The sequence below is a fragment of the Urocampus carinirostris genome, chromosome 15, assembly GCF_059441175.1.
Source record: "Urocampus carinirostris isolate Australia breed hairy pipefish chromosome 15, RoL_Ucar_1.0, whole genome shotgun sequence".
In the NCBI taxonomy this organism is placed as follows: Eukaryota; Metazoa; Chordata; class Actinopteri; order Syngnathiformes; family Syngnathidae; genus Urocampus; species Urocampus carinirostris.
This window is the reverse complement of record NC_142363.1, coordinates 14548481-14572188: the sequence shown is the minus strand read 5'-3', so window position 1 is coordinate 14572188 and position 23708 is coordinate 14548481. Positions and strand designations below refer to the sequence as shown.

General features: G+C 39.4%; 2 protein-coding genes across 2 annotated transcripts; one reads left to right on the top strand and one right to left on the bottom strand.

Moving 5' to 3' along the window:
* Nucleotides 1–1407: 1407 nt before the first annotated feature.
* Nucleotides 1408–9648, top strand: LOC148351648 (ubiquitin thioesterase OTUB2-like). The gene is made up of 5 exons (XM_088353740.1): nucleotides 1408–1705; nucleotides 1769–1887; nucleotides 1951–2035; nucleotides 6758–6949; nucleotides 7214–9648. The coding sequence occupies exons 1-5, from the start codon at nucleotides 1625–1627 to the stop codon at nucleotides 7418–7420; spliced, it is 684 nt and encodes a 227-aa protein (XP_088209866.1). The 5' UTR covers nucleotides 1408–1624; the 3' UTR covers nucleotides 7421–9648.
* A 2772-nt stretch (nucleotides 9649–12420) lies between these two features.
* Nucleotides 12421–22455, bottom strand: ddx24 (DEAD (Asp-Glu-Ala-Asp) box helicase 24). Its single transcript, XM_088353739.1, has 8 exons — nucleotides 21371–22455; nucleotides 18742–19167; nucleotides 16865–17018; nucleotides 16260–16778; nucleotides 16115–16190; nucleotides 13756–13944; nucleotides 13546–13675; nucleotides 12421–12779 (listed from the first exon to the last, which is right to left on the bottom strand). The coding sequence occupies exons 1-8, from the start codon at nucleotides 22227–22229 to the stop codon at nucleotides 12520–12522; spliced, it is 2613 nt and encodes an 870-aa protein (XP_088209865.1). The 5' UTR covers nucleotides 22230–22455; the 3' UTR covers nucleotides 12421–12519.
* Nucleotides 22456–23708: the final 1253 nt, after the last annotated feature.

Genomic DNA, 23708 nt, shown 5'->3' with positions numbered 1-23708 from the left:
GTACTGTATATATATTTTGTAGTCTTGGGAAATTACTTTTGGCGACAACAAAAACAAGTCACGAGATATATGCTTTCACCGTTTTGTGTGCTCCTTTAGGGTGGTGGTGGCCCTGGGGAAGGAGCGGTCAATGAGCCTGTTCTTCCTTAGTTTAGGACTTGTAACCCTACCAAAGGGCAAAAAAAATCAAAGACATGGTGGCCAGAGTGGTAAGAGTCCCTTATAATATTGTTGGCTCTGTTGTGGATCTCAAGCCGGCAATGTCTTCCAGACTGGGCAGAAGGCAGCCAATGATCTTTTGGGCTGTGTTGATTACTGTTTTTTTTTTCTCCGCTGCTGTGCTCACAGCATACCACACTATGACGTGAATTGTTTCATCGGAGACAAGAGGTGAGTATAATTATAAGGTCATTAAGCAAGATACATTTCAAATAATTTGATGTGCGATACACGCCATTTGTTTCAACTGTGACTAAAACAGTATAACAAATTCCATGTCCTTTCTCCCTACTGATGTAGATTTTTTTTCCTCTGTCATATTTTTTTAGTATCCTGAAAATCTGTTTTAGTTTGTCCTTCCAGGCACAGTAATATTTGTATGTTTAATGCAATCGCAATTCACAGCTTATTTCTCGGGAGACAGGTGAGCAATGGCCACCACCAAAGTGAATAACTGGAGTCATTTTGATAAGGGGTAAGGTAAGATTTTAAGCCCAAGCCAAATTTTAAAATGTCAATCATTACGTTCAGGTTCTGACTGGCCGGGCTTTTCTCTTGCCGTTTATTTTTTTTTAATATAATTGTCCACTTGTCATTGTTATTTCTTCTCCGTGGAGTATCTGTGCGATGGATTCTGTCCCCCTTTCCCCCTCTCACCTTAAGTCCTCGCAATATATACATTCAAATTTGGTTTTGCATCGGACTCTGTCACTCAAATCAAGTCAATTTGTCGGGCTCGGGCTGCGCCAGGCTTTAATACCCCAAAAATACATCAAAAATAGCAGAAACAATAGAGTATGAGCTAAAGGTATTGGATAAGAGGAATAGATTCACATGTATTCGGTATTCGGGCTGGATTACTTGGGCCATATTTTACCTCTAATAAGGAAAGCCGTTAACATCTTGGTTTATGTAAATTACAATACAGTAGTAAACATTGTTCCTTTAATACTTCTGTTGTGTCCTAATCAAGCTAGAGTTAGCTAAGTAGTCTACCTAAAAGCAAACTCTGAGATTAGCCTTCACAATAATAGTAACCGGAAGTGCGTGGTGAAACAGTCTTTAGGTTTACTAATTGGTAAAGAAGTCCTCGATTTAAATGATTTGCTTGAAGCTTGAATTGAAATTACAACTATAACAACATGTGACGTTTATTCACATTAACTTTAATTACTCTCGATAAGAAAGCTCTATGACGCCGGACATCGCGTTGTCATTAGCGCACTGCACCTTTAAGTGACAAACACGTGATAATCTCATGCTTCCGTCCAAACAAAAAACAAACCGAGCAGAGCAATTTTGACCACACGACCTCCGAAGTTTACTACTTTTATCGCCGTATTGTTACTGATTATTGCTGTGATCACTTTCCGAAGGTGCGCAATCGCTTCTTTTTCTTGAACAAATGGAGCTGGGCAGGCTGGTGTCTCCAAGAGAAGATGTCTCTGAGTTTTTCGGACAACAAAAACATTCCAGGACTTATCAAGTAGGTGCAGATAAAACTACTGAGCAAGAATTTGTTTGTTGATCTTCTATTGTGCTCCACCAGGAGCTGAGCAATTTGTTCTCGTCCGTGAGGAGAGTGTGTGGCGATGGCAACTGTTTTTACAGAGCTTTTGCTTTCGCCTCTTTAGAATCAATGCTGCACAACGCTAAGACATTGCAAAGGTAGTTATTTTATCTGTAAACGTCTTGAGACTTGTGATGACTTGCCATGCATCTCACGTTCAGGTTCAAGGAGAAAATCATTGCAACCAGCGGATATCTCACTGTGGCAGGATTCGACCAGAGTTCCTTCCAGATGCACTTGAACACAGTAATGTTTTATTTCTTGAATCACATGTCAAGTCAAATTTAATTGCATAGCCCTTAATCACAAAATGTCTTAAAGGACTGCACAGGTTACAATGACACCATCCCCTGATCTTAAACCAACATGTGGGCAAGGAAAAACTCAAAACCTCAGCACGAGGAAAATAAAAAAACCTTGAGAAGGGGCCTCATAAGTGGTCATCCCCTTTCCAGGGTGACCAAGGTGTTGGGTAACAGTACACAAAACATAGTGAACATCAATAAAAGAAAACACAAAATCCTTAAAAGGAGGATTAAAATGATAAGTAATGAACTCTAAACTGGTTGAATTTAAAAAGCAGATCAGAGTGAGAGAAATAAACAACGTACAGTATTAGCATACCTGTCAACCTCAGCCAATTACTCCCCTTATTACTGATTGCAATTCCCCTGATTAGAGGGAATGTGTGTATGATTTAGCGCCTCCTTGTGGTAACAACCGCCCGTCATTCAAAAATATATTATTTGATTCATGAGAAAAAATACATATACGGTATTTTCCGCACTATAAGGCGCACCTAAAAGTCTTAATTTTTTTCAAAAGCTGACCATGCGCCTTATTGGCTGCGGCTGCATCGGCTCGCTACAACGGGTCAGGTGTATCGACATTTCGTTCTGTGTACATTGTTACAAAGAATGACAATACAAAGGAAATTATTATTATTATTATTATTATAATACAGTGCCCCTTATATATGGCTCAATATTAAATTGAAAGGTCTCGCAACTTACGACTCGATTTTCCCCGGAACGTGGAGTAGTCCGCGGTGTATGCTGGGATTTATATACCGGCGTTTCATTGGCTAACCAATGTGTCAATCATCATTTGAATCGATTGCTATTGGCTGAAGTTATTCGGAGCCTCGGATAGGCTAAAGTGCCGAAACAAACCCTGCAATTGTCCGAAAAAGATGTGTCAATCATCAGTCAAATCGATCGCCATTGGCTGAAGTTATTCGGAGCCTCGGATTGGCTAGAGGGCCAAAACAAACCCTGCAATTGGCCGAAAAAGATGTGTCAATCATCAGTCAAATCGATCGCTATTGGCTGAAGTTATTCGGAGCCTCGGATAGGCTAGAGGGCCAAAACAAACCCTGCAATTGGCCGAAAATGATGACTGAATAGCAAGCTTGCTAAACTACGCCATAAAGAAACATGTTTCATTAGTCTGTATTTGTAAACATTTTACTCTCCTGGATTTACTACACTCACGGTTGTAAGAAGACCATGATTGCGTATCATTATTGAACGTGAGAACTTAGGTGAGCTATGCGGCTTTATATTTTCCCGGTATCTTGTTTTAGAACGATCTTGATGTTGCTGTGATGAGTTGAGTGAATTAAACTCAATTCCAAGTGTTTATTGTCATATGCACAGTAAAGTTGCGAGCGAAAAAGAAAATAGAAACTAAGGAATGGTTGGCATTTCTTGAATCCCAAGACTTAAACTTTCCGAATGATATTTGAAACGATGCATTTGAGTGACATCGTACGGACACCGCGTCCGCACGTGTCTACGACACGTATTTGCTTCTTTGCAAGCTTTGGGAATGTTGAGGGGGTAATTAGTTTGACTGAATCATTTGACTGTTTTGTCGACGTTCCCATTGTAGCACCTTATAATCCGGTGTGCCTTATCTATGGAAGATAAAGGACCAAAAACTATTTTTTGGGGGTGCGCCCTATAGTGCGGAAAATACGGCACTATTATATATGTTTTAAATACTCGTAGGTTAAGAAGTCTGTATTTATTTGACATGAGGCTCAGGGAGCTGGCATCCTCCATATTGCCGCTAAGGGGTACTCTAAAAACATCAAAACCATGTGAAATGCTGAGAAGAATGGGAAGAAAATGGTGCAGTTTGGTTTCTTGAAGTCTCTGCAGTTTGTATTCTTCATGGTGCTTTGTAGCACTTGTTTTCCGTTGCAATACAATGTACAGCGACATCTAGTGTTCGAATATATTACACGTCGTTGAAAATATGTTTGGTCTCTTGAAGTCTCTGCAGTTTGTATTCTTCTTAGTGCTTTGTAGCACTTGTTTTCCATTGCAATACACTATACAGCGATCTAGTGTTCAAATATATTACAAGGCGTAGAAAATATGTATTTAAGGAGCTTTGTTTTGGTTCAAATGTGAACTGTATTACCGTAAATTCCGGGAGATAGCTGGGATGGACTCCAGCACCCCCGTGACCCTACTGAAGACAAGCGGTGCTGATGAGATAAGATCCTTCATTCGTCCCACAATGGGGACATTTATTTGTTAGAGCAGTAAGACAATGAGTATTGAATAACAGCTAAGAATATCAACAGTATAAACAAGTCTTTAGAAATATAAAAAATAATGGAAAAACCAGAATATTTTCAATGGCAGGTGTGCAAAATAGTTAAAGTGGCCAGTAATGTGGAAATATGCAAAGTCATGGAGGGTGCGCAGCCTATCGAAAGCACTGCTTAATATATAGTCTGACCGCTGCACCAAGGAAAGGCCTGCGGAACCGCTCCTTCACAAACTTGGGTTGAAGCAGCCTGTCACTGAAGGAGCTCTCCAGAGCAGATAAGGTGTCCTGCAAGCCATGGGAGATGTTCCTAATCATGGATGACAGGTTAGCCATCATCCTCCTCTCCCCGACCACCTCCACTGAGTCGAAGGAGCATCCCAGCACAGAGCTCGCCTTCCTGATCAGACTGTCCAGTCTTTTCCTGTCAGCCACCGAAATGCTGTTCCTCCAGCAGACCACTCTGTAGAAGGTGGCTGATGCCACCACGGTGTCATAGAAGTCCTCCAGGAGTGCCCCCTGCACTCCAAAAGACCTTAGCCTCCTAAGCAAATAGTCTGCTCTGCCCTTAATAATAATGGATAATGGATGGATGGAAGTTGCTAGTGTAATATATCTTTGAAATCTATTTCCAAAGTCTTCTTATAGTCTTATTTTAGGGATGTTGTCCTGAAGATGCATGGGCGCCACCAGAATGTACATTCTCAAGACGCACCACAGGAAATGGTGCCCCTACACACTTAGTGGTTAAGGGATCCAACCAACCACCCAGCTCTAATATTGATGACATATTTTGAAGAATTTATGAAGACATCCAAAACAGTGAATTGTAATCCGACTGACTCGAACTGAACCAAATTGTTCGTCCTTCCGATAAAACTGTTTTTTTTCTTTTTTTTTGCTTTTATTTGTATTCAGCCAGTATAAACCATAAACATGATATAGACAAGAAATCATTTTATACGCGGACTCTCAATGATAATATAATAGATGTAAAAGAATAGAGTAATAAAGATATTGTAGTGTATAATATAAGGTAATTATATAGAATAGTTTAAAAAGAAAAGATATGTAAATAACAAGACACAAGAGTAGAATAGGTCGAACAAACGTCGTTGGCATAATAATACTATACATAATAACCTAATAATTTCTCGTTGAACATGCAAATAGCAGAAGGGTAAAAACTCTCTTTAAGACGTGTAGTCTTGCTCCTAATGGAGCGAAGACGGCGACCTGACGGCAGGTAACCAAAGTACCTGTGAGCAGGGTGACTGTGATCGTCCATAATTTTTAGTGTCCGTTTTCTGGTTCGTTCGATGTAGATACTATGCAGGGACGGGAGGCCAGTACCTATTATTTCCTCTGCCGTCCTCACTACTGATTCCATCTTTGACAAATCTTTCTGATTGACGTGACCAAACCAAACTGTGATTGACCTAGTTAAAATGGATTAAATGATAGCACGATAAAAATTGACTAGAATGAATTGACGGACTCCGAATGATTTGAGTTGACGAAGGAAGTAGAGCCTTTTTCTGACTGACTATAGAATATCAATAGAATTGACAGTCCATGTGAGGTCAGCTGACAAGTAAGTACCTAGAAACTTGAATGAATGGACCAGTTCGACCTCGCTACCAGTAATTGACAGTGGCACATGCGGAGGAGGCTTAGTACGGAAATCTATTATCATCTCCTTAGTTTTACCTACATTCAAAAACAGATTACTCTCATGACACCAGGTGGAAAGTGAATCAATTTCTGCTCGGTATTCAGTTTCGTGTCCTTTTGAAATAAAGCCAGAAACCATGATGTCGTTAGCATATTTAGCGAATAGTGAATGGTCAGAATTTGGTTGACAGTCATGAGTGAATAGGGAATACAAAGTTGGAGACAATGGACAGCCCTGAGGCGTACCAGTGTTGAGGACAATGGAACATGAGTATTTTTTTCACCAATGCGAACGAACTTTTCTCTATTGAGAAGGAAATCTAAACTCCAATTTGATAATAGAACGGGAAAATTGAGGTCATGAAGAAGTTTAAAATGCAATTTAAAAGGAACGATAGTGTTAAAAGCCAAACTAACATCTATGAATAAAACCCTAACGTATGAATTACTATGCTCAAGATGACTTGGAATCTCCTGAATACAAATTGAAATGGCATCATCTACACTTCTATTAGCATGATACGCGAATTGATAGATCTAGATTCGATGGTAAAAAGGACTTCGTGAATTTAAATACGATCTTCTCGAATGTTTTTATGATCATGGACGTGAGTGCTACGAGTCTATGTTACTGAATTATTGATTGTATGGAGATTGACGCACTCCATTTTGTAACATTAACCCCAAAACTCACGCGGGTGTTTGTCATTTCTAAACCCCCCACCTCCAAAGTTCCTGAATGTCATCGAACACTGTGAAGGCAGCGAGCGGGAGGAGATGCTGTTCAGGTTCTTCAACGATTCTGAACCTTCGGACAGCGTGGTGCAGTTCCTGCGTCTCCTCACTTCTGCACATCTGAAGAACCACGCAGACGAGTTCTGCAACTTTGTGGAGGCGCCCAATCTGCGGGTTTACTGTCAACAGGTCAGTATCTCCCCACCCATGCACCACACCTCCCTTGAAGGACCACCCTACCTTTGATTTTTCGTCAGCAAATGTCTGAATATCAAAGCAGCAATTGCCTGAATTACCAGCCTGTTTTGGGGGTACTGAAGCACCCTCAAATACCTTTTTTTTATTTAATAAGGGACAGGATAGGCCTAAATATGATGGAAAATGCAAGATGAAAAAAATGATAACAAAAATATTTCACTCTTAATAAGGACCGTCTGCTTTGCTCACATGCAGGAAGTAGAAGTTATGGGGATGGAATGCGACCACGTGGACATCCTGGCTCTGACTCAGGCACTAGACATTTGCATCCACATTGTCTCGATGGACGACGAAAACGACCAGTTGGTGCACCACGTTATCCCCGATGGGGCCGAACCCTCAATCCATCTCCTCCACCACATTTCACACTTTACCATTCTGGGCCCGCGACCACCACCCTGACTAGTTCTTGCATGGGCATTTCTTGTTGACTTCTTCAAAAGTCTTTATGCAAAGTTTAATGATGTTTAAGGGTCTATCCGTCGCAATTTACCAACCCATTCATGAAAACTTAAAAAGGTGAGAAAGATGTGGAGGAAATACCACATTTATTTTATTTGACCCGCACTGCTAATTTTTTATATAAATCGGAAGAAAATTTTGTTGACTTGCTCAGCCTAAGCTAAGTATTGAAAGTGAAAAAACTTTGAACATAGATATGATTCAAATCATTTATTGAAAACTGGGAACACAACAACACAAACTTTACTATATTTATTTAATGTCCTTAAAGTCTAATTGATTATCAGATACACCAGTTTTTCTTGTCAGGCCTTTTTGGCATCTATTTACGGTATACCCTTATTTTCTCCATTATTTAGCATTCGTCTGGTACTGTGAATTATAAGTGTGTTATGAGAATATCTCATGGGTGTTGCACACAAATAATTACAGTAATCCTGCCCGTGCAAACTACTATCTAGCCTGGTCATATCCCTCGAGAGGGGTGACCGACAGCAAGACAAACACATACAGAAAAAAGAAAATAAAAATGGGGAAAAAGTAGCAAAAACACACAACATTTTTTGGACCACGGCCAACCCAAATGCCCAAACACCCAAACAAGTTAAGCACCTCGGCACCCAATTTGATCATGCTTTTGTCCCTCCGGATGAAACGGGACACAAGAAAGCGACCATGTCACTCGGGTCAGGGTGACACAACACACTCTTCTGTTCAACAGCAGGGCCCGACAGCCTTCACTGGTTTACCCCTGCCGTATCATACGGGTGCCCTGCCTGTCCCTTAGAACATGTCTAAACATCCCACTATTCTATTAAAACACCTCTCCACTCATTCCTATCACCAGCAAGAGCTCTAGCTTCCACTATATTTAGACCTCTTTCCTGCAGTGCTCTCATAACACCATCCATCCACGTCAATCGTGGCCTTCCTCTTTGAAACTACAACTGTATAAGTGCAACTTTGTAGTGCAAAGTACACTGTTTTCAATTCAAATGCCCAATTCACTCAGGTACATCTCATAATACTTCCCCCGCACCTCAAAACATAGTCTTTGGAGCTATACAAGTCACGAGGTCACCCTTTTTGACTTCAAAACGGTAAATTTCTCCTAAAGCCGAGATTTTCATGCCTGTAAAGGCAGTCCTAACAATGCAGATTTTTTCTTTTTGTATACATGCTCATCAATTTTGTTTTATTTTAAAGCATTGAATATACGTGAAGAAATTACTTATGGTTATGAATGACATTATTTTATAATATAAGAAACGCTGTTTTAGAACTGTTTAAACAGGTTTTTAGTGTGGAATTCTGCCGGAAATTATACCCATTTGTCAAATTACACAACATATTTTATTACATTTGCAAAAAGTGTGCTGTACTCATTTACCTGCTCTAACCTGCTGTGCCTTTAAAGAGACAGTGTATATTTGACTACTGAATGTCATCGTATGGTCCTCCAACGTGGTTACCCATAAGGACAGCTGAGGTGCCCGCGGACCATTTTTGAAGAGAACTCACGAGTCATTGTGATTTCTTAGTAAAATCAAGTGTTTGACAGTCTATTTAACCCAACTTCCAATAATTTAACTGGTAACAAAAGTTGGAATTTTAGAAACGTATGTCAAACTGTGTGATTTTTGCCCTTATAAGAAAAAAAACTGCTTGAAAAAGGCTCGAGATCCCGGGTGAAGTGCAACCATAAACTAGTGCTAAAAAGCACAGGGAAGAATCCAAACTATGGAGACTCAAAGTGACAAACGCACAAGTTTACTTTTTTTGACCAGCCCTTGAGATTTTTGGGTACCTATTGCAGCAAGATGACAATTGATGGCTACTTTTGTGAGGGTAATGTCATGTAAAATAAATTTTAATTTCTTGAGCTACGAGTATTTAAAAAAGAGCATGTTCATAGGATAGTAAAATTTTGCTTATTTTTAAATCAATATTTTGAATGACTTTTGTTTTTAAACACTGTGTTGCTGAATAACACACTGTCCCTTTAAGAGATGCGTTGAAATCATTACAACTGCCCAGAAACATGCACATTATTATTGAAGGGCTCAGTCTTGCAAAAGTGAGGCGGTGTGCCTTTAACACTCCTTGTTAGTTTTAATTTTTTGCACGCTGTAAATAACTTCACCTATAAATGTAACTCTGGAAATTTTGTCAAAGACTTTCCTGGTGTTTTTCTCTCCATGCGTCTTAAAATATTTGCTATCATTGCAATATACATGACAAAATTCAAGTATAAAATGAAACATTTTATGGTTTGCATTCCTCCATTCTTTTCAGTTAGACTTGTGAATTGGCTGCAAAAAGCTTAAGACATCCTGATATAAAAATGAAAAGATTTACCATAAAATTTGGACGATGAGTCGCCATTTTTTTCCCAAGCTTTCAACCGTGCGGCTTATGCAATGATGCGACCAAATTATGGATTTTTTCTGAAGGCCGCCAAGTGGAATGTGTCGTGGTAGACGCAAGTTGAAGGTAACGTTGTGCTTTGTTCATTCATAAAATTAGCATAACAGACCCTCATCTTGGAAAAGGTTTAAATCGGATGGGTAGCATTGAATACCATATTGGGTATAATTTGACGAGTCTATTTTTTAGTAAACGGAAAAAAATGTGGCGAAACAAACGGATTACTAGAAGCAACGTCCAACAAAGAAATATTTTAGGCGGATGTTTATCTGTTGGTATTGTGTGTTCTGGAGTCAATGAAGACCTTACAAAGCGCTTTACAATGTGCTTCACACACACACACACACCAATAGGGAGTTAGCCATGCAAGGCGCCTACCTGTTTATTGGGGGCATTAGGGATTAAATGTCTTGCCCAAGGACACTTAATCATATAACAGGGAGGAGCCGGGAATCGAACCTGCGACCTCTTGATCCCGAGACGAGTGCTCTACCTCTTGAGCTAATGCATCATAGTTTTCGGGGTATCTAGAGACTGATCCAGACGTTTATGAGAAGTATATTTTTCATTTCGTGGTTATCTAATCTTAAATTCCAAGAGTTTAAGCTTTCCAATGATATGTGGCATGACGTATTTCAGTGACTGGTGACCTTGTACAGATATTTATCACAACTCCGGCGGCCCACCATCAGAAGGTTGAAAGGATCAAGGTACGTTTCAATGTGGGCACGTGCGGCTTATAGTCAGGTGAGGCTTACGTATGTACAACATGATTTTCTTTAAAAATGTCCTGGGTGTGGCATATCAGGTAGGCTAGGGGTGTCAAACTTATTTTCTCTTGGGGGCCACATGATGGAACAAACATTCTCTCGGAGGCCGGACTAGCAGATAAGAAAAAAGAAAGAAATGAAAGGGAGAGAGAAAAAGAGAAAGGGTAGGACGAAAAAGACCTACCCTAGAAAACGTGAGAAATAAGAAATAGTTAGAGGGAATGAAAGAGAAAAGGAAAACCAAAGGGAAATAGGAAAGAAGAAGGGGAGAAAGAACGGGTAAGCAAGAGAGAGATGGAAGAGAAAAGGAAGAGAGCAAAACAAGGTAAAAAGACACAGACAGCGTGAAAGAGAGAAAAGGGAAAAGAAAACTACAAGTACAGCGTCTTTGTGAGAGGCACATGGCTTTGGCAACATCAAGTGGACATATTTCAACCTGCAGTTCGTTTTTCTCACGCTTCTCTGAGCGTTGGGCCCGGATTCAATCCCTTAGCGGGCCTGATCCAGCCCGCGGGCCACCTATGACACCTCCGGAGGTAGGCTGTAGAGTCCAAATTTTACAGTACATTTTTGTTATGGATGAACACATACACTCTTGGTGCCAATACAGTACGGTACTTGTATCATCAGTGGTAAAGCCACTAGGCTATAAAAATAAAAATGCAGAGGGCATCCTGGTTTGCAAGAATTCGGATATTCAAAATAAATGGGACACACAAAAACTCCATCGCCCCATTCCTCCTTCCTTCTGTGTTCCACCCTGAACATCTTTGCCAAAAGTAAGAAAAAGGACATAGGCGCGGTGGGAAAAAAGCATAACGGCTCTTTAAACTCAATTGGGCATTGTTAAAACATACTTAGTAGAGAAAATATTTTATTTTCAACTTTTTAAAGACATCTCAAATAACGCACCCTATCCTTAAGAAAGTTGATGCCTGTAAGTGTAGATAAATGGTTTTCCATTTTTCAATTGGCTGCCCGTTAATTGGAACCTGAATACAAAGTTGGTCGGATCGTTTATTTTTTTTTAAATCATTAAAAATCCCCTTTTTTATAATATTAGTGCTTACAGATAATACAGTACCAGTAATTTTCCCACCACAGAGAAAATTTCCCAAATAAAAAAATAAAAATTAAAAACTGGGTAATTTACACATTGCTGTTAGTCATCCAATATTTGACAAGTAAAAATGTTACCTTTTACGTTTGGTGAAGGGGAATTTTAGCCAGTTGTCGTATCTGGTGTTAGTATTAGTGACAACTCATGACTCAAGTATCTGTTTTGGTCTAGAATAATTTGTTCTATGAAGGGATGACCTGTCACACAAAAGAGGATTTGAATGATTTATTTCACTCGTTTGTCAGAATAAGATAAAAAAAATCCCCCAAAAAGTTAAGGTATTCGGGCAGGTATGTCAACATGATTGTCTCATGGGAAAAATGATTTAAAGGATCAAAAGTCTGAATTAGATTTTGCAACTGCTACTGATCAGCCTGGTCAAAAGTTGCTCCTTTGTGCTGTAACCTCACATTTCACTAGTGCACGGGCAGGAAACTCAGAGCCTGGTGCTGCCTAATTGTAATAGACTCCCTCCTATCACACCTGAGTCAATGAACGTAATATTCTACAGGCTTCTCCACAGCTCGCTTATGCACCGCAGCTGTGTTGTAGGAGGGAGACATCGAAACCTGTCGGCTTATGACTCTTAAGGGTCCTCTCCCTTGTAAAAGTGAGTCAAGATGTTCTGAATTCAAACTTCCATTTAATTCATTACATGATTAGAACGTGACAAAGATTTTTGTAATTGCTTTTAAAACAGTTCAATTTCATCATGTGAAAATTCAGTTCCTGCTTTTTTCCTTTTTCATGTTCTGCGGTGGGCCACTTTTCCTTTCATTCAACTTGGCTGACACACTCTTGATGGCGCTTTGATCCGCTGCGAAGGGAAAATTGTCCATGCACAAGCGACCACTCTGAGTGGGATATTTGGTCTTTGTTAAACTCTTGAACACGGGCTGGGAAAGAAGATACTTCATCTGTTTCTTCATCCCTTTCATCATCTTTTGATGCTCCCGTTCATCATCCTCATCCCTCCCGTTACCTACAAGAAAACAATGTTTAATCCTCAGCATTTGATTGGTTCTACACAGACCTGCCACAATTAATCGACGTTGTCAACAAAAATGCATAATAGAAATAGTCATGTTTATTTGTATAGCCCTTAATCACAAAGAGTCTAAAAGGGCTGCACAGACCACAGATCATCGCAAAACAGACTATTATTACACCAACCCCTGATCTATAACCTACATGAGGGCAAGGAAAAACTCTAAAACCTCAACATGAGGAGAATGAAGAAACCTTGAGAGGGGACCACACATGAGGTAATCCCCCTTCCAGGCTGCAATGCATGTTGCAATAACAAATAATACACAGATATTGTCAACATAAAATATAGGTTATTCATATGCTATAGAATAGAAGTGTGTTTTAAGCTTAGATAGTTGACAATGAATTCCACTATTTTTCCAAGAGTGAGGCATCTCTACATGAATATAATCTCTGCTGACAGTCGCTCATGCACAATAGTGTCTCTGTCTCGAGTGCTAAGATTAACATACAGAAATGGCGGTGCAACATTAGGTTCATGTAACAAAACTTCTAAGGTTTGGTAGCATTTTAGCCTGGATACAGCGTATGAAAGGGCTACTTGCAAATGTTAGCGAAGTAGACCTTGAGTATTGTGGCAGTATCTCGATGATGCACAAACATTTGAAGAGCACGTTTGACAGTTGAACGAAACGCAATAAAAATAGTCGTTAGTTGCAGCACTAGTTCTAAATGAGGACTCATATTGTTGTGCCCACCTAGCAAGAGGTCCTCATCGAGGTCAATGTCCATAGCGTCTGCTGCTTGTTTGAGCCAGGAGTCGTGATGCTTTTGCCTGCTGTTGTGGAACTCAATCTTTTCTATCTGTCTTGCTAAATTTACGCGCTCCTGGGTGGAAATTTACATTTCAAGTCATTAATGACAACGACTGAAGGAAATATAAAGGAGAAAAAAGGGGAGACTCTCACCTTGATTGCCTTCATGAAGTGAAGCTCTACCGGAAACGTGGGAAGTTCTTCGTTCTTTCCGAGGTTCCTGTATATCTTTTTGAAGTTCAGCAAGTCGTCAGGGCCGATGAGCAGCAAACTGAGACCCTCTTTTGTTGCTCTTGCCGTTCTGCCGCTGCGATGGACGTAGGTTTCTGATGTGCGAGGAACCTGAAAGTAGGAGCATATTGTATCAATTTGGGGTATAGTTACTACGGGTGGAGAAAAACAAATTGATCAAAGCAGCATATTCTTCTCCTCATAGTTCACAATCAAGGTGTAATACTTGGTTACAGGTTTTTTTTTTTCTTTAGGGGATTTGCAGGGTGGTACTGCCAGTTCAAGCAATGTTAATTTTTGAAAAAAAAAATGTTCTAGGACAGGGGTGGTCAAACTGAGTCATGGGTCGCATTGGGTTAAAAAAAAAACAGCTAAGGGGCCAGAATACAAGGAAAAAAACATTGATTGGATTGACGGCAAATATACAGTTTCAAATCCAATACCTTGGCAACAAGTGAGGAAAACAGATCTTTTAGGCTGTGAAGTCTATATATATATATATATTTTGTGTATTTCTCTGAACATTCCCCTAATATTCACTGTCTATATATCTTTTGCTGTTTTAGTCTCATCACTACCCAATGATGTGTCAGTCTCATGACTACCCAATGATGTGTCAGTCTAATGTCTACCAAACGATGTGTCAGTCTAAAGTCCACCATACTTGTACTAAATAAAACCGGCTGTGGAGAGGAGGAGGACGATTGTGGAGCCGAGAACACATCCGCTGTGTTTCTCCCCGATTCTCCCCCGCTGCAGCGGGACGAAAATGTACATTGTCTCTGCCTGAATTTCCTTTTATATCTGATGACCGGCCACACGGGGTTTACCCACATAGGCTTATCCAATTTCTCTTATATGTATTAATTGATAATCATGCAAGCAGACATCTACATGTTATATTGAATCTTATATTTATTTTTAAATAGACCAGTCTAGTCAAGTTTATTTGTATAGCCATTAACCACAAGAAGTTTTAATGGGCTGCACGGACCAAAGACTATTACAGACTATCCCCTGATCTAACACCTATATGAGGGCAAGGACAAACTCAAACCTCAGCATGAGGTTAATGAAGAAACATTGATAAGAAACAGCACATGAGGTAATCCCCCTTACAGGATGACCAGGCTGCAATTCATCAAATTGATTTTGAAACATTTACCCCGCAACTCCAGTGAGGATAAACAGTGCCGAAAATAGATGGATGGAATTAAGATTTAAAGAAAATACATTACTTCCCCTATTTAAAGGGTCAGAGTGTAATATTTAGTGCCTCCTTGTCGTACAAAAACATTTAATTCAGGGAAAAATTACATCAATTTGAATACTAGGCAAAAATACATGAAATATCATACCAATGTTATTTTACTATAAAAAAAAAAAATCCAAAATCGAGAAATTTGTATTCCTTCAACATAGTAGAATCCCTACCTAGAGGCCACCGCCATGTTTGGGATATTGCTGCTAAGCTGTGCTCTATGGCACTGGTTTTCGTTCGTATTAGACAAGAGCCACTTGGTGGTCAAATATTACACACTGAGAGTTCAAATACTAAATATGCATTTAAAATATGCAATGGAGCAGTGTTTGCGCAGTGGTTAAGTATTTAACTGTCGTAGTGTGCCTTGGGAGATTATCCAATCAGAGTGCATGTGCAGTCTAGCAAAAGCTAGCTTTTATTTGGATTTACTTTTACCAGAGATGCAGCGCCACTGAATGGTAGTGTTCTGCGGGATTTTTTCAAAGAAAGAAATGTGACTTGGCTCAAAAAGTTAGAAAAACACTGCAATAGAGCTAGCTTGCTTGTTTAACTTGCATGACATTTTATAAATGTATTTAAAAAAATGCTCAAAAGAGCAGGTGCAGAAAAATGCCACCAGCGACTAACATTCGGACTATAGGGCGCACTCGATCATTAGCCGCACCCAGTAGATTTTCTAAGGAAAAAATATTTTATACATACATAAGCCGCACGTGCCCACATTGAAACATGAGATATTTACAAAGAAAGACGGTACACAGAAAGAGCTTTAATAATATACAGTAACTTAACCCCCTAACGTTCCGATGGCCCGGAGGTAGGCCGCCGGACTTTTGATAAACAAATACGTGTCTGTACGGTGCGTATATTGATACTTGATTGATTTTTTAAATGCCTACTTCTTATTTTTCCACGAATAATATATTTTTTTAACATTCTTACTAGAGTACAAATGTGACTACGCAAGATTAAAGCACTTTTTCATATATCATGAAATGAAATTCTTAAAAATCTCACCTGATAGTGAATGACGTGCTGCACGTTAGGAATATCCAATCCTCTTGCTGCCACGTCAGTTGTCAGCAACACACAACTATAAACACAAAAATAATAAGTCTACAATGCAGACAAGACAACAAAACATAGCCTTATGAAGCCTCACCTCTCCCTTTCGGCAAACCTCTCCAGATTTTTCAGCCGCTGCTTTTGGTGCATATTGGCGTGCAGCGGCAACGGCGTTTGGTCTAGAATGGTCAGCAGCGAGTTAAGCCGCTTGATGCACTCTATGCTGTTGGCGAACACCATGGTGCGCCCGGGGTACTGCAACAGGAAGTAGTAAAGGAAAAAGTCCTTTTCATCTTTCTTGCACTGAATCTGCGTCTCGGTCAAGGTATCCACTGTTGCTTGCTTCCTGGTCAAGTCGATGACTTTTGGTTTGGAATCCATCCTCATTTTTTCCATTAGGAGCGCTACTTTGTCAGTTGGCTGCTCCTTCTTCTTTTTCTTCTTTTTGTTAAGCACACGCGTAGGTAGGCTGTGGGTCATGGTAAGCGTGGCAGAAAAGACAAATTTCTGCCTCTTGGGATTAAAGTGAGTCGTGTTCAGCATCTCCAGCAGACTTTCCAGCTCGGCAAAGTGACCTCGTTCCACCATGCGGTCGGCTTCATCAATCACCAGGGTCCTGGGAAAGCCACCAACACGACAGATGTTTACTACCGCGAGGCACAATACTTATCGTTGGCCATCAAGTGAAGAGGTGTAACCTACTTGAGATGTTTGAGATTGAGAAGATGTGGATGTTTTTCCTTGATCAATTCCCACAGACGTCCAGGAGTGGCGATGATGATTTCTGGTCTCTTATTTAAAATCCTCCTCTGCTTCTGCGGTGCCATACCACCAACCACAATGGCTGTCCGGACGTCTGGGAAAGAGCAGTGGGTTTATTCCTCCACACATTAAAACATCTACATTAACCGTGAATTTCTGATCTGCTTGCATATTCTGCAGTGCAAGAATTTTTCAGCTTTTCAGTCTTATGTCCTTAAGTCATTATATACTATCAATAGCAGCACTAACTATTTGTGGTAATTGCTTGCTATTGCTCTCAAAGTTTTACTTAATGTGTCTAAATTGCCTTGTGTCTATGAGAATTAATTTAATTAAAAAAAATAACAAAAAAAATCAGTAGCCAGCAGTAGCCTGGTCAAGTGTCATTTTCTAATGTACTTTGTTATCAAATCCGTGGGAAATATGTATTTAAAAAAAGAAAATTAATATAGAGTCTAGGACTTTAACGGTTTAAATTACTTATAGCTTGTGCTGATTTTTAAATGTTAGTAACTAGGGAATGGTGGTATACAAGCAAGCTAGGCACAAGCAACGACCGCAAAATTTGCTGATTTTATATTAACTCTTCTGGTTTTGCACAAGACTGTTAATCAATAAAACATTTTTAAATACATACGTGATGTATTTGATTGTTTCAGGGGCAGTGTGTAATACTAAGTGCCTCGCAGTAGTACAAAAAACTTTTTGGTTAAGTATTTCAATCTTCGGCAAGAATACTTAAACTATTATACCAATGTTATTCTATAAATAGTCATAGGTCGTTAAATATGTATTTCTTTAACATAGTGGGATCTCCACCTGATAGTAGCCTCCATGTTTGTCTTTTATATTGATGCTACACTGTACTCTTGGCACTGGTTTTTTTACGCATTATACAACACAGCGCCAAATAGTATTCAAATATTACACACTAGGGAATCAAAGGAACTGGGCGGAATTTGATTTTTTTTTTTGGGCAGCTTCCGCCTCTGGGAAGTTGACAGGGATGCGAGAGTACAAAAACGTCGCCTTACATGAGAATTGTGTCATAATAAATGCAACAAATCAGACTGGATTGCCCAACCAAAGGTGCATTGTTCTGGTAAATTAGTGAAAGGCTATCTGACAAAACTTTGGATATTTGTGGATACTTTCTGGCTACTAGCATAATTGATACATAGCAACAAGGCACTTAATGGATATCCCCCAACGAAAAAATATAGTACTTGATATTCTTATAATGAAATCACTTTGTGTTTCATATTTTTTGCCTGGTGATGTTGGTGCATGCACCAAAACTAATAATGCATTTATAACTGCAGTGCTGAGATAACGTTTTCCACGACTGTCGAAAGCTGGTTGTATATTTCTTTATGCAGTGTAGTTTGCTACACTAACAAATACTGTAGAAACAAACATAACATAAAAAGGAAAAAAGGCGGAGACGAACATGACATTACACTCCTGTACTCCCCCACCTATTGCTCATTCCTGTACGGCCCAAACAGCTTTGCTAAAAGTTAGATAAAAGCAGATGGCGCTCCCTGAACTCAGAAAAGAAATTAGCATCAAACTTTTTTAAGGACACCTATAAAATGCACCCCCCCTAAAAATAAAAAAAAGTCTCAATGGTAAAACCTTATTGGGAGAAAAAAAAAAACATTTTATTTTTGTGAACAGTCCTATATTCATCCTTATTAAAATGAATCAGAAGGAGGAGGAATATGATCTTAATTGGAAGGAGAATGCTTTAAAAAAACTGTAAAAATTAAAACCCAATACTTCAGGATATAAAGTTGTGTGCATGAAAAACTCACCTGTGAATTTAGACACAGCGTCTATGTGGTGTTTGACCTGGACAGCCAGCTCCCTAGTGGGGGTGAGGACCAGTCCAAGCAGAGGCAGAGGTTGACCGCCGGCCTCTTTCTCTTCCTTTGAGGTGGTGTCGAAATCAAACTCAACGTCTTTGATGACCCGCACGCAACCAAGCTTCTCATCCTGATTTTGGTCTTCAGAATCAAGTTCCTCCTCACTAGAATCTTCCAAAGGTTCAACCTCATCAGCCTGCTCGGTGACACTTTCTTTTTCCTCCTGCCTTTCGGGATATTCTTTCGGGACGTCTGTCAAGTTCCCAACAGATTTGTCTGGAACAACGTCATCACCTCCAGAGTTTTTAACCCTTTTCTTCCACTCCAGGATGTTATGAATCATAGGTATGCCAAAAGCTAATGTTTTACCACTTCCTGAAATGAGAAGATATGTATCTCTGTTTATATTGTTACTTTAAATATTCTACGATGCAATATATAATGGAAAATTTCAAAATAAAGAATGGTTATCAAATTCACAGCCCGCAGGACAATAGTTTGAGGTCCCCACTTGAAAGGTACATGGTGTAATATTTGCCCACTAGATGGCACTGTATCTAGTGATTACTGTTGGAATTATATACATATATTTATCCTACAGTTGACATTAATATGTTATAAGTGTTCTCATCCCTTTTTGTAGTTTTCAGCCGTAAGCTGTTCTTCAAGGCCATGAGTTGTTTTTTGTTCAGTCTGTTTCACATTCCAGTGGGTGCACCCTGACCTGTGCATGCCATAACTCAAGTTGTTTTTCACCAAGAACCTTAATAATTAGGAGGGAGGGTTTGGAGATTTCTTCAGAGTGAGGAGGAGATTTGTAACAGCCCGGTCTCCGCCGCTCTCATTATAATGATTAATAAAATAACCAATTCTCAATGACCGATTCTCTATGTCTTCTTTTATTTCAGAGCGTTTAATTAAAAATGTTGGGGACTTAAACCTAACAATTACAGACTATGATTTTCACCAAAGTAAATGATTACATGAATCTCTATTGTTTTTCAATATAATTGTGAAACATTTGGTTGAAATTGAGACGTGGACAGGGGCTTGGTGTGACCGGGGGGGAGATTGTCGCAACTATTGAACTGAAGTTTAGAGGACAGTGGATGCTCATAAGTTTCGGCGAGTTTGTGCCTTGGATCCAAGTGTGCTAAACATGTTATCTGAAGTACCTCCACTCCACGCATCGGCCCGGTATTGCAGTACCTCCGGGAACGGTGCATTCGTAATGATCGCAGCAAGGCTTTAAGGCTAGGACCTTAGCTTGGCCTTTTGGCTGAGAGTAAGAGTCCCGGCTCCTAGGCTTCGTAGCGTATTATGAACTGACCGGTAACGGATAATGAATAATGAATAAAGAAGATAGAACAATAACCCTTTAAAAATCCCCCCAGAACTTGACAGTTTTTGTTTCTTTCGTGTCATCATACGTCACAGTAGCGCGAATAAACGTGGTGGCTGCCACTTTAAGTCACAAGGTGAAGGTAAACTTTAGTGTTTGAATAAATTGTTTAGGGAGAAGCCATATATAGACAGTTCATGTTAAGAGTTCTAATCATGCTCAGAACGTTAAGCATATTTGAATCCCAATATTAATGGTTGGATTTTACTACTAACATACAGTGGTACCTCTACTTAGGTATTTAATAAGTTCTGGGAGTAGCTTCGTAACCTGAAAACTTTATAAGTAGACATATTTTATCTGTAAATGTGCTAATCCATTCTAAGACCATCAAAATTACAGTATATTTTTTAATAAATCCTAAAAGAGCATCAGAACATGAAACAATTACGTGTTGACATTAGATTACCGCAAAATAAACATAAACCGAGAGGCACATAATGTAAAATAATAAATTAAAAAAGGAAGAATAAAGGAAATAATGAAAATATTAATTTGAAGTCTACTTTTGTCGGCTTTTGACAATCCGTCAGAAATGCACGACACAGAAGTAGCGATAACCCGACTTGTCAACGCTTTTCTCGATACTTGATGGAATTTGGCTAAAATGTCTTTCATTTGGGCTGATTAAATGATGGCTACGTTCTCCCCGCTATCTTGCCGGAGATCTTCACAATTTCTGAACTTATAACTGTAAGGGTGATACGAAGAGCATGCTGGCAGCACGCACACATGCGCACTGGGTTGCAAGGCAGATTAGAAGCAATAGCCAGTTTGATTAATAGCAGCACACACTGTGCTGTATTTACTTTGTATCTAGAGGCACTCTTTAAAACTAGAAGTAAATTTATCCCGTTCAAGTACTTCTTTACGTGAAAATTTCATATGTCGAAACATTCGTAAGTAGAGGTCCCATTGTATTCGATTTGTTAAGACTTATTTTAACTGTGATGTCATTCTTTTAATATATACTATTGATAGATTATCTTGTGAATTCTTAAAATGTTTTTGGATCTTGTTTTGTATTAAAACATGAAACAAAACAATTTGAAATAGCGGTATATTTCGATCAGAGCTTTTCTTGTGGAAACATCTGATGCAGCCTCCTTCCCCACGACCCTAGCTCCGGCAGCCCTTAAGTTTTTAGGCACCTGTCATAGAGAATAAAACCCTGACCTGTTTCAGCGGCTCCCAATATATCCAGACGATCCCTGATAGCGGGAGGCAACACCAGAGCTTGAATTGGAGTCGGAGATGTGAAACCAAGGCTGCAAAGGGCCTTGAGCAAAACAGGTGGCACAAACAGGTCTTTCCATGCATCCATGTTCACGTTGTTCAAATTAGAAGAAGACATGGTAGCATTGGTCCAGTTTTTAACTTGCTTCTTTTTACTCTTCTCCTCGTTTTGAGTGGCGTGTTCCTTCATGTTATTTCCTTTCTGTAGTTTCTTTTTCTTCTTTTCTTTAGTCTTTTTAGGTCGATCTAAACTAGTAGGGGCTGGTGATGAAGCTTCGGATGAGCTTTCTTGGTCGGTTATTACCTCATCTTCCTCACTTGCATCTTCGAATAAACTTCCTTCATCGGTTATAACCTCATCTTCAGATAAGCTCTCCTGGTCAGTGATTACCCCATCTCCTTCAATCTCCTCATTACTTAGATCCACGTCTGAAATGGTCTCAACTTGGGTCAACACCTCCTCTGTATTGTTCTTTTTCTTTTTTTTCTTGTTAGGTTCCAAAGTTTTTTCAGATTCTTTGCTGTCAATATCCCCCTTTTCTTCACCCGACTTTCTTTTTTTCCCCCTTTTCCTTCTGTCCTGAAATCCATCTTTTGTACCAGCCACGGCGTTTTTGCAGTCCACCAGTGTGTAATTTTTAAGTTTTTCAAAACACACCAAACCTTCAAGCAGGCCCTCATCGGAGAAGATTTCGGGATCCAAATCCACTGCTTTCCATTGGCCCATCACTTGAATACTCTTTTTTTGCTTACGCGGCGCGGACTTAATTCGCTTCTTTTTCGTTTTCTTTGCATCCATTTTGTGAGCAGTCTAAACGAAGATCGGCTGGATGGAGGTTCGTTCTTGTTAGCTCCCAAAAAAATGTTTCGACTCATTCACCAAAAGCGTCGTCGATTTACTTCTTCTAAATTTACAAAAATACAAGGTTCCCCTTGCGTAAATGTTTAACCGAGTTAGATGACAAACAGCACATGTCAGAAGAGAGTAGCCATTACTGAAATTCACATGGGCAAACACTACTTGTTCGGTGACAATTGTTTAATTTCTTATTACGGCGAATTGTGTTTTATCGCCACCCTCTGGTGGAAAGTATGGATTACACGTAAGTGCATTGCAGCAGGATTTTAAAGAGGGTTTTCTATGTAAACAGTTTATTATTTCATTTATCGAGCTAAGACCCGATGTCCATTTGCTACTATTTCATGGAAGCCAAAGCTTCAAAATAAAACACGACCTTTTGAAATAAAAATAAATTTTCCTGAGCGACATTTTATCTTGTAATTGTCTATTCATTTTAGAATAGGGTTTATACTATCACAAATATATACTTATTATTCTTTAAAATCTGAGGATAAAAATGGTATCATAACTAAATTTTTAGTATTTTTTTAGATTCCAGAAAATCATTGTTTTGTTATAATGTAATTGAATTCAATTGCCATGCATTCATTTAAAAAATAATTGAACGTTTTTAACAAAGGCTGTATTAATTCCCAAAATGACCTTGTTTTTTCTGAATGCCCTTTTACACAAAAAACGACTCCTGTCTTCAATAAAGTTAAATAATTAGGCCTAGTTTATTTGAAGATTGAACCTTGCTTTGTGCAGTTTGCATGTTCTCCCCGAGCTTGCGTGGGCTTCCTCCGGGCACTCCGGTTTCCTCCCACATTCTGAAAACATGCATGTCAGGTTAATTGGCCGGTCCAAATTGTCCCTAGGTGTGAATGAGCGAGTGAGTAGTATGTCTCTATGTGGCTTGCGACTGCCCACTGCCCGAAGATAGCTGGGATGGGCTCCAGCACCCCCGCGACCCTACTGAGGATAACTGGTGCAGAAAATGGATGGATTGATACTTTATTTGATTTCATTTGGGCACTGTTCAGCCTCCATATTTCACAGCCTTCTAACCATTTTTACAGCCCATACAGTATGTTAAATATGGATTTGACCTCTTTCCAAATAATGTCCTAATACACTGTGGTGAGGTTCATGTCTGGTGAGGCGCAGTAAGATGTACAGTACAAATAAATAAACATACATCACATTCATAATTGGTTTGGTTGAGCAAGAAAGCAATATATAAACAGTATCTTAAAAAAACTTTTCTGTCTCATAAATGTAGTGTATATGCGGCTCCATTTGAATGGAGGTATAAATTTATGAGTAATTCTCCATTACGGAAAAAAATCATGCACCGAAAAAAAAATATTGGCTAATGGATGGCTTGACTTGCTGTTAACTTGCTAATACTATCAATATTCCAGTTGTTTGGGGCTG